This window comes from Hippocampus bargibanti, linkage group LG03 (genome assembly GCF_051943395.1).
Source record: "Hippocampus bargibanti isolate YZ-2025 linkage group LG03, ASM5194339v1, whole genome shotgun sequence".
In the NCBI taxonomy this organism is placed as follows: domain Eukaryota; kingdom Metazoa; phylum Chordata; class Actinopteri; order Syngnathiformes; family Syngnathidae; genus Hippocampus; species Hippocampus bargibanti.
This window is the reverse complement of record NC_142736.1, coordinates 5,134,641-5,145,536: the sequence shown is the minus strand read 5'-3', so window position 1 is coordinate 5,145,536 and position 10,896 is coordinate 5,134,641. Positions and strand designations below refer to the sequence as shown.

The following is a 10,896-nucleotide window of genomic DNA, read 5'->3' as shown; positions in this document are numbered from 1 at the left end:
GGACCAGCTCGTTCGCGAACGACACATCACTCCTCACTAAGTCAAAAGACGTCCACAGTGCCTGAAAAAAATATAGATGTCGCAGTATTTAGTTACAATAAATTCCATTTTAAAGAATTTGACTCCACCTGCATACAAGTCAACGTATACATTTTCCCCGCATTTTATTCGTTTTCAGCATTTCAAAAAATGTACGCCTCCCGAGTCAAAAGACGTCCATGGTGCCTGAATAAAATATCGTTGTTCGCAGTATCGTTTCATAGTGACAATAAAACTTTCAATTAACATCCACATTAAAAAGAATTTGACTCCACCTGTCCCAATTTTAGCAAATTTTGTGGCCATGAAACGAAATAAATCTCTTGAGACAAGGCAGCTTTATTCATCTTGCGCATTTTCAGACAGGAGGCAACTCAACGTGCTTAATACAACCAAAATCACAACACTAGAAAGCATTTTGAAACAAACCAATTTCAGATCTATGAAAGAAAAAAATAGAATAAAAAGCCCCCCCACACAAGAGATGAAACGAATGTACAGCAAAGGGATTCAGTAAGAATACTTTGGGAATCATTCACATTAAAAATCTTTTGACAAAAAAGCGAAAAGTCATAATGAGAAAAAATCGTTTTTCATTCATTTTGGAATACCCCATTTAGTTCTGTCATATTTTTTCTAAAAGTCATTGATCATTTGAGATCCTCTTTTCCCCAAAAAGCAAGCAGGCACATGTTTTTTCTCCAAAGTGTGTCTACTTGTGTCCATTGAAGAAGAGTCCCTTCCAGCAAACGTTGGACCACAAACGGAAAAAGCAACAGGTTTCTCTCCAGAGTGTTCTCTGATATGCCTTGTCAAAGTGCCCTTTCGAGTGAAGCTTTGACCACAAACTGAGCAAGCGAAAGGGTTTTCTCCAGTGTGCACTGTTGCGTGTAGGATTACCAGTCTCTTCCAAGTGAATCTTGTTCCACAAACGGAGCATGCAAATGGTTTTTATCCAGTGTGTGTTCTTCTGTGCGCATTCAAATGCCCCTTATGTCTAAATCAAGTTTTGCAAATTGAGCAGGCAAAGGGTTTACCCCCGGTGTCTGTGCACATTCATCCGTCCATTTTCCATACCGCTTATTCCTCATTATGATCGCGGGGGTTGCTGGAGCTTATCCCAGCTGTCTTAGGGCACCAGGCAGGGGACACCCTGAATCGGTTGCCAGCCAATCGCAGGGCACACAAAGACAAACAACCAATCACTCTCACACCAAAGGACAATTTAGAGTGTTGAATCTGCCTGAATCGAGTTGCACAAATTGAACAGGCAAAGTGTTTTTACCCAGTGTGCGTTCTCGTATGTACGTTGAGGTCACCTTGTGAACGAAAACATTTATCACAACTTGAACAGGTGTAAGGCTTTTTCCCAGAGTGAATCATTTTATGGCTTGTTAACTCTCTCACTATATAGAATGCTTTACCGCTTTCTGAACAGGCTTTTTTTTCTCTCCGGTATGTCTTTTGGCGTGCGTTGCTAAATTTGATTTCTGAATGAATCTTCTCCCACAAACTGAGCACGCAAAAGGTTTTTCTCCAGTATGCGTTCTTCTGTGCACATCCAAATATGACTTTTGATAGTATCGAGCTCCGCAAATTGAACATGCAAAGCGTTTTTCCCCACTGTGCGTTCTTCTGTGTACGTTTAGGTCACTTTGTGAACGAAAACATTTATCACAACTTGAACAGGCATAAGGCCTTTCCCCGGAGTGAGTCATTTTGTGGCGTGTTAACTCGGAATTTGTATAGAATGCTTTACCGCATAGTAAACAGGCATTTTTCCCCCCTCCGGTGTGTCTTATGGCGTGTTTTGCTAAATATGATTTGTCAAGGAAATTTCTCCCACAAATCGGGCAGGAAAAAGCTTTTTCTCCAGTGTGAGTTCTCATGTGCACACTCAAATTCTTCTTTTGATTGAATCTTTTCCCACAAACTGAGCAGGAAAAAGGTTTTACCCCAGTGTGCGTTCCTCTGTGTACGATTAGGTTACCGTGTGAACGAAAACATTTACCACAACTTGAACAGACATAAGGCTTTTCCCCAGAGTGAATCCTTTTGTGACTTGTTAACTCTCTAATTGTATAGAATGCTTTACCACATACTGAACAGGCAAAGATTTTTCCCTCGGTGTGCCTTCTCGTGTGTTTGTTCAAGTCACGTTTTGAACGAAAACATTTATCACAACTTGAACAGGCATAAGGCTTTTCCCTGGAGTGAGTCATTTTGTGGCTTGCTAACTGTTGATTTAAATAGAATGCTTTACCGCATACTGAACAGGCAAATTTTTTTTCTCCGGTGTGACTTACGGCGTGCTGTGCTAAACATGATTTGGCAGTGAATCTTTTCCCACAAACTGAGCAGGCAAAAGGTTTTTCTCCAGTGTGCGTTCTTCTGTGTACGATTAGGTTACGGTGTGAACGAAAACATTTACCACAACTTGAACAGGCATAAGGCTTTTCCCCGGAGTGAATCCTTTTGTGACTTGTTAACTCGCCAATTGTATAGAATGCTTTCCCACATACTGAACAGGCAAAGATTTTTCCCTCAGTGTGCCTTCTCATGTGTTTGTTTAAGTCACCTCGTGTACAATAACATTTGTCACAGCTTGAACAGGCAAAAGGCTTCTCCCCGGAATGAGTTATTTTGTGGCTTGTTAACTTGCGATCTGTATAGAATGCTTTACCGCATACTGAACAGGCAAATTTTTTTTCTCCGGTATGTCTTATGGCGTGCTCTGCTAAATGTGATTTCTGAAAGAATCTTTTCCCACAAACTGAGCAGGCAAAGGGTCTCTCCCCAGTATGTGTTCTCATGTGCCTCGTTAAAGTTGTCTTCTGAGAATACGTTTTCCCACAATGTGAGCAGGCAAAGCGTTGATGCCCCGCGTGTGTCCTGGTGTGTGTTTTCAATGTTGACTTACTGGCAAAGGTTTTGCCACATTGGGGACATTTTAGACGTCCGTTGCCCGCCCGACATGTCTGATCACCTTTGGACTGTTGTTTATCCTTTGTGTCAGAAGACCGCGAGGTGACGTCGTCGTCGTCTTCGGAAAGTGGAGCCAAGAAGCCGTCCAAGTGGGATCCTCCTTCTTGTTCTCCATCAGCTTCTTCTTTCTTCAAGCTGATGCCAGTCAACGGAAACTTGCTGATTTCCTCCTCCCACTCTTCTTCTTTAACGTGAGGGCGCTTCCCTGCTTCCTCCTCATGACTTTGGGAGGGTTCTCGATCCTGATGCTCAGGCTCCAAATCTTCTTCTTTAACGTCTGTGGGGCACAATTTTTGTTCCATAACACACAAGAAAGTTGAAATAATATGACGCATTTGTGAGTGTCAAGGAAATTGAACACAAAACAGTATGCAACATTCCAAAGACAGTGTGAGGAGAAAGAGATCGCGGCCTCCACACGGATTGATTCACCTGCGCCAGTAAATGACTGGAGTCCTCATGTCCAACGCATAAACAAGGTTTAATGTACGTACGGGGTCATCAGCTAAAAGGCAAAACACAACGGTGTAGCGTTGCGACTTTACTCCCAATAGAGTTGACCATTATCAGATTTGTTCACATCATCCTGATTAAAGACCCCATATGATGAAGAAGAGAAATGGATTTGGTTTTCCCTTGCCCGGACGCGGGTCACCGGGGCCTCTCTCTGGAGCCAGGCCTGGAGATTGGGCTCGTTGGAGAGCGCCTGGTGGCCGGGCCTCCACCCATGCGGCCCGGTCGGGCTCAGCCCGAAGAGGAAACGTGGGTCCCCCTTCTCAAGGGCTCACCACCCATGGGGGGGGCCAGAGGGGTCGGGTGCATTGTGAGCTGGGCAGCAGCCAAAGGCGGGGACCCTGGCGGTCCGACCCTCGACTGCAGAAGCTAGCTCTGGGGACGTGGAATGTCACCTCTCTTACAGGGAAGGAGCCTGAGCTGGTGCACGAGGTTGAAAAGTTCCGACTAGACATAGTTGGGCTTGCCTCCACACACAGCCTGGGTTCCGGTACCAGCCCTCTCGAGAGGGGTTGGACTCTTTTCCACTCTGGAGTTGCCCACGGTGAGAGGCGTAGAGCAGGTGTCGGCATACTTATTGCCCCCCGACTCGCCGCCTGTACATTGGGATTCACCCCAGTAGACGAAAGGGTTGCTTCCCTCCGCCTTCAGGTGGGGGGACGGGTTCTGACTGTTGTCTGTGCATATGCACCAAACAGCAGTTCAGTGTACCCATCCTTTTTGGAGACCTTAGGGGGTGTGCTGGAGAGCGCTCCACCTGGGGACTCCCTTGTTCTGCTGGGCGATTTCAATGCTCATGTGGGCAATGACAGTGTGACCTGAAGGGGCGTGATTAGGAGGAATGGCCCCCCCGATCAGAACAGGAGTGGTGTTTTGTTATTGGACTTCTGTGCTCAACACGGATTGTCTATAACAAACACTTTATTCAAACATAAGGGTATCCATATGTGCACGTGGCACCAGGACACCCTTGGTCAAAGTTCGATGATTGACTTTATAGTTGTATCATCGGATTTGCGGCCTCATGTTTTGGACAATCAAGTGAAGAGAGGGGCGGAGCTGTCAACTAATCACCACCTGGTGGTGAGTAGGCTCCGTTGGTGGGGGAAGATGCCAGTCCGACCTGGAAGACCCAAACGTGTTGTGAGGGTTTGTTGGGAACGTCTGGCGGAATCCCCTGTCAGAAGGAGTTTTAACTCCCACCTCCGGCAGAACTATACACATGTCACGGGGGAGGTGGGGGACATTGAGTCCGAATGGACCATGTTCCGTCCCTCCCTTGCTGAGGCGGCAAATCAGAGTTGCGGCCGTAAGGTGGTTGGTGCCTGTCGTGGCGGCAATCCCCGTACTCGCTTGTGGACACCAGTAGTAAGGGATGCCGTAAAGCTAAAGAAGGAGTCCTACCGGGATTATATAGCCTGTGGGACTCCTGATACAGCTGACACGTATCGATTAGCCAAGCGGAATGCAGCCTCGGTCGTCGCCGAGGCAAAAACACGGGCATAGGAAGAGGTCGGTGAGGCCATGGAAGCCGACTTCCGGACCGCTTCGAGGAAATTCTGGTCCACCATACGGCATCTCAGGAGGGGAAAGCAATGCACCACTAACACTGTGTACAGTGAGGATGGGGCGCTGCTGACCTCGACTCGAGACGTCGTGAACCGATGGGCAGAGTACTTCGAAGACCTCCTCAACTCCACCAACACGCCTTCCTTGGAGGAAGCAGTGTCTGGGGACTCCGAGGGGGGCTCTCCGATCTCTGTGGCTGAAGTCACCGAGGTGGTTAAAAAGCTCCTCGGTGGCAAGGCCCCGGGGGTGGATGAGATTCGACCGGATTTCCTAAAGGCTCTGGATGTTGTGGGGCTGTTGTGGCACTCGTCAGCCTCCCTGGAAAGGTCTATTCAAGGGTCCTAGAGGGGCGGGTCCGTCGGAAAGCCGAGCCTCAGATTGAGGAGGAACAATGTGGTTCCCGGCCGCGGAACAGTGGACCAGCTCTACACCCTTAGCAGGGTCCTCGAGGGCGCATGGGAATTCGCCCAACCACTCTACATGTGTTTTGTGGACTTGGAGAAAGCGTTTGACCGTGTCCCTCGTGGAGTTCTGTGGAGGGTACTTCGGGAGTATGGGGGTACAGGAGCGGCTGATACGGGCCGTTCGGTCCCTATATGACCGATGTCAGAGTCTGGTTCGCATTGCCGGCAGTAAGTCGGAATCATTTACAGTGAGGGTTGGACTCCGCCAAGGCTGCCCTTTGTCACCGATTCTGTTCACCTTTATGGACAGAATTTCTAGGCGCAGCCGAAGCGTTGAAGGTTTCCGTTTTGGTGGCCTCAGTATAGCATCTCTGCTTTTTGCAGATGATGTTGTACTGTTGGGGCCTTCAAGTGGAGCTCTCCAACTCTCACTTGAGCGTTTCGCAGCCGAATGTGAAGCGGCTGGGATGAGAATCAGCACCTCCAAATCTGAGACAATGGTTCTCAGTCGGAAAAGGGTGGAGTGCCCTCTCCGGGTCGGGGAGGAGATTTTGCCTCAAGTGGAGGAGTTTAAGTATCTGGGTCTCTTGTTCACGAGTGAGGGTGTAAGGGAGCGAGAGGTCGACAGGCGGATCGGTGCGGCGTCTGCCGTGATGCGGACTTTGTACCGATCTGTCGTGGTAAAGAAGGAGCTGAGCCAAAAAGCAAAGCTCTCAATCTACCGGTCGATCTACGTCCCAACCCTCATCTATGGTCACGAGCTATGGGTTGTGTCCGAAAGAACGAGATCCCGGATGCAAGCGGCCGAAATGAGCTTTCTCCGTAGGGTGTCCGGACTCTCCCTTAGAGATAAGGTGAGAAGGTCGGTCATCCGGGAGGGGCTCAAAATCGAGCCGCTTCTCCTCCACATCGAGAGGAGCCAGATGAGGTGGCTCGGGCATCTGATTAGGATGCCCCCGGGACGCCTCCCTCGTGAGGTGTTCCGAGCATGCCCCACTGGCAGGAGACCCCGGGGACGACCCAGAACACGCTGGAGAGACTATGTCTCCCAGCTGGCATGGGAACGCCTCGGGATCCGCCAGGACGAGCTAGAAGAAGTGGCTGGGGAGAGGGAAGTCTGGGCTTCCCTACTGAAGCTGCAGCCCCCGCGACCCGACCCCGGATAAGCGGCAGAAGATGGATGGATCCTGATTGGTTCTTTCTGCTCCCCCAATAAATTTCGACCCTTGATCATGCGTCTGTGTAAGCTCTCAGTGGTCCATCCATGAGAAGGTTTCTACAGCCGTCATCTGTACTTCTTTGAAGCTGTCTGACGTTTCGTTTCTTATCCAAGAGGGTTCGTCAGCGAAAGTTTTGGCTGGTAGTTTTGGCCCTATATATATCCCTACTGTCCAGATGTGGCGGTGCCTGCTCTCAGGTTGAGGGGGGGAACAGAGGACTATTCCCTGAGACTACACTGATTGCTTCTATTGTCCTGACTGATTACTTCTATTGCCTGCCTGATTATGGGGTCAACGACTGGCATGATTCCTCCATTTGCTCTGGTATCACCTCATCAGCATAACTAAGCTTATGTTGCCTACAAAGTCTGTTGTACGAACGATTCAAATTAAACCTCACGCCACCATGATTTAGTGAAGGGTTTTGCTGTTTTATGAAAATAGCTTCTTTTACTCCCCCTTCAAACCATCTATTTTCTTTCGCGATTATTTTAACCTCATTGTCGTCAAATGAGTGGTTGCTAGCTTTTAGGTGCATATGTACTGCAGATTGAGGCCCACTAGTGTTATCCCTGCGATGTTGATCAAGTCTTTTTTTTTGAGAATTTGTTTAGTCTCCCCGATATACTGCTCTTTACAATTTTCATTCTTACAATGTATTGAATACACTAAATTACTCTGTTTTTCATTTGGCAGCCTATCTTTTGGATGCAGTAATTTCTGGTTTAAAGTGTTTATCGGTTTGAAATAAGTAGGAATTTTGTGTTGCCAAAGGACTCGTAGTTTTTCAGAAACTCCTGCAATGTAATGTACTACTACTCCTCTCCTTTTAGTATCTTCAGAATTTTTTGTTTCATTCCCTATTCTTTTCTTTTGACATTTCAACAGTAGCCAAAATGGAACTGTATAGTACCACTTAGCAGTTTTTTTGACAACGATACTAGTGCAGCGTGTTCTACCGGAAACAAATTCCTTGTGTGTCCTACATACTTGGCAATAAAGATGATTCTGATTCTGATTCTGATTTGTTAAAATACCACTGAGGGAACCACAGTTTGTGAGTGCTCTCCTGACATGCTTTGACTCCTTTTCTCTACCTTTGACGCTTGTTGGTATTAGTTTAGCCCTATGTTGGGGGTTCTGATAACACTTAGTTTGTGTTGTAGGGGGTGGTTAGATTCAAAAAGTATGTATTGGACAGGGTATGTGGCCTTCCTAAAGATTTGTTTTAGCGCTCTGTCCTCTTTTATAATTACTTTGCAATCCAAAAAGGCTAGTTGGTTCTCTTTAATGTCCTCGCAAGAAAATTTAATATTGATGTCTACCGAGTTAACGTGATCTGTGAAGGATTGAATTTATTGCTTTTTTAATTCTGACGAAAGTGTCGTCCACATATCTACCCCAGTGCCTCGGTTTTGTCCCCAGGAAGGATGTGAGGGGCTGTTTCTCCATCTGTTCCATGTAAAGATTAGCCACTATGGGTGAAACTGGTGAGCCCATAGCACAACCATGAATTTGTAAAAGTTTTCCCTAAATTGAAAATACGTAGTATTAAGGCAAATTTCCAATAATTGGCAGATGTGGTCCGGTTTAAGTTTGGTTCTTTCATGCAGAGAAGAGTCCGCCAGCAGTCTCGTCCTCACCACTGAGACTGCTGCTGGGGGAGGGACAGATGTAAAGAGAGAAGTCACCTCATAAGTAGATAGTTATGTATTGAATAAAGATTGGAAGGAAGACATCTTTCTCATAAGATGCCAATGTTTCCTCAGGCTCCAATTTGAGGTCTTTGATACTCTCTACGAACCCTGCGGTGTTCACTACGACGTCTTTCTTGTATCTATTGGAACAGTCCCTGTTCAGTTGCTCATAGGTGTTACAATCGCTGATTAAACTATTTATTTGTCTTCATAATCCAATGTGTTGAGAAGCACTGTACACCTACCCTTGTCTGCTGGCAAAATAGTAATACAGTGGGGCCTCGGTTTACGAACACCTTGCCTTACGAAATTTTCTGTTTATGAACGTTAAATTTATGAAAATTAAACCTTAGATTAAGCACTACTTTTCGGGATACACACGGAGCGCCGCCCCACCACGGCTGGCGGAGTAATCTTCGGCGGAAGAACACCAAAGCACACAACCAAAAAGCACCCAAGCCGGCCTACCTTGCAACACCCACTTTATCTGAATGCACACGTCGATCGTTGTGGCGTTTTGTGCGACGAAGCAGACACGCCTTATCTTTAGTAAACTGTATTGACCGTGACTTGTTGCATCAGCCGACATGGTAAGAGAGAATGAGAACATTTACATCATTGCACAGGCGATGACAAATGCTAGGTACGGCAAGCCTGTGCGTCCAAACAACCTGTATATAACTGTTGAGGATAATTCACCACAATCGTCTTCAACGATACTTTTGCTGTTATTTTGACAGGTTAATAAGTACCTTATTTAGTATTTTGGTTACATTCGCGTAGTTACATTGGTTTACAAATGATATATATGTAAAATGTTTATTTAAACAAGGAACGCCTGCTTTGTTTAGTGTTTCGTGTCGGACCGATTTAAATTGTTGGACAGGAAGTTGTTGGCGCATACGTTTGCTTTCGAAGTAAACCACGGTTGAGTCAAGATGATGAGATTGAGAAGAAGAATCCTGGATGAGAAGCGAAATGTCCGACACCTTCAAAGAAGTACAGATGACGGCTGAAGAAACCTTTTAATCGATGGACCACTCCTGTACGACTGAGAGCTTACACAGACGTTGAGTCAAGACGTATAGCACGACTTGTCTTGTGTTTTTTTTCTGAATCCCACAACACCGTATCTCCCTTACCATAGTGGAAAGCGCAACATTTTGGAGGCACCACTGGGATATTTTGGTTCCAATGTTGTCTACCAGCCGTGGGTTGTTGCTGTCCATAAAGAGGTCCTCAACACAACATCAAGTGAGAGCATCAAGGCAATGTTGGATAAGTGCAATGATGAGCAGGCTTTTTTGAACAGTTCCATCCAGAAAAGACTGTGGCTATGAGAATCAACATGATGAATGATAATTTGATGCCTCAGTTTCTTAAGACCTTACAAGTCAGAAAAACAGGTGTCAATTAAAAGCCATCAATGACCATCACACATGGAAATAAAGTGACTTTATTATACAGTCTAGTGTATTTCTTTCATTACAATACAATAGCTCATTTATTATACATAGAATAAGTTATATTGTGTGTAGTTTTAAGCCTTATTTAGTTGAAATTTACATTTTATGGAGACTAGGGAACGGATTATTATCATTTTAATGGTCTCCTATGAGAAAATATTTTTGGGGATACACACTTTTCGCTTGATACACTGTCTGGGACCCCATTCAGTTCGTAAGTCAAGGCCCCACTGTATTTGATTATGGTGTGTCAAACAGAGCAGTGTGGAATTTTCACGCAATAGCAAACACGAGGCCCAATAGTTGAGCAATAAAAGTGAACATTTCAAAATACGTTTTCCCGTACAGTGAGTTAGAATGGAAGTGAACCGACCCGCTGTTGGGAAGACGACTCGGGGTTCCAATTTGCAAAGCTGACGTTGGAGCTCCACGTCGTCCGTGGTTGGACAAAGTTCCTCCTTGTACTCTGCCGTCTTTCTTTCACACATTTCCAGCGACACCAAAAAACTTCACTCACTTGATCTGTTGTGAGCAACGTGTTCCGACCAAACGTGCCTCTTTGTTAGCAAGCATACTTCGCCAGAGGAGCTTCGACGTTCACCAAGGCGAGTTTCCCGGCGTACGAAGCTCAAATTTGGTCAGTTAGAGTCCAGTAAGATAGTACAGATGTCCGGTGAACATAAAAAAAGAAAAACGTTTTCATGAAACGCGTGTCGGGGGCAAAATCTGCGGATCGGTTCGGAACAACCTGAAGTGCGCATGCGCAGCGGATCGGCCATCTTTGGTCGCGACAGCGACTCAAGAATAGTGATGGGAATTCTGGCTCTTTTCAGAGAGCCGGTTCTTTTGGCTCGGCTCACTAGAAATATCCGGCTCTTCGGCTCGTAAAAGGCTCATCGCTTTTTTTGTTGCTTAAATTTATTAACTCCCAAAAATCATGTAAAATTATGTGAAAAACGAATTACTCATGTACTCATTAAATATTTTTATTTATATGGCTTGA

General features: G+C 46.0%; 1 protein-coding gene across 2 annotated transcripts; it reads right to left on the bottom strand.

The window, feature by feature from the left end:
* Nucleotides 1-113: 113 nt before the first annotated feature.
* Nucleotides 114-10,804, bottom strand: LOC148900129 (uncharacterized). 2 transcript variants are annotated; one of them, XM_088991583.1, is made up of 3 exons: nt 10,267-10,405; nt 8,896-9,761; nt 114-3,301 (listed from the first exon to the last, which is right to left on the bottom strand). In XM_088991583.1, the coding sequence occupies exons 2-3, from the start codon at nt 9,035-9,037 to the stop codon at nt 1,446-1,448; spliced, it is 1,998 nt and encodes a 665-aa protein (XP_088847709.1). In that variant the 5' UTR covers nt 9,038-9,761; nt 10,267-10,405; the 3' UTR covers nt 114-1,445. The 2 variants fall into 2 exon arrangements, with proteins under 2 accessions (XP_088847709.1, XP_088847710.1); XM_088991584.1 differs by lacking the exon at nt 8,896-9,761 and having other exon boundaries at nt 118-3,301; nt 10,267-10,804.
* Nucleotides 10,805-10,896: the final 92 nt, after the last annotated feature.

What these genes read in the sequence shown, in the direction of transcription:
- LOC148900129 (XM_088991583.1), bottom strand. Translation starts at nt 9,037, where the DNA reads ATGTTCTCATTCTCTCTTACCATGTCGGCTGATGCAACAAGTCACGGT. An exon ending in GATAAAGTGGGTGTTGCAAG is followed by an intron (nt 3,302 to 8,895) that starts GTAGGCCGGCTT and finishes TGTGCCCCACAG; the next exon opens with ACGTTAAAGAAGAAGATTTG.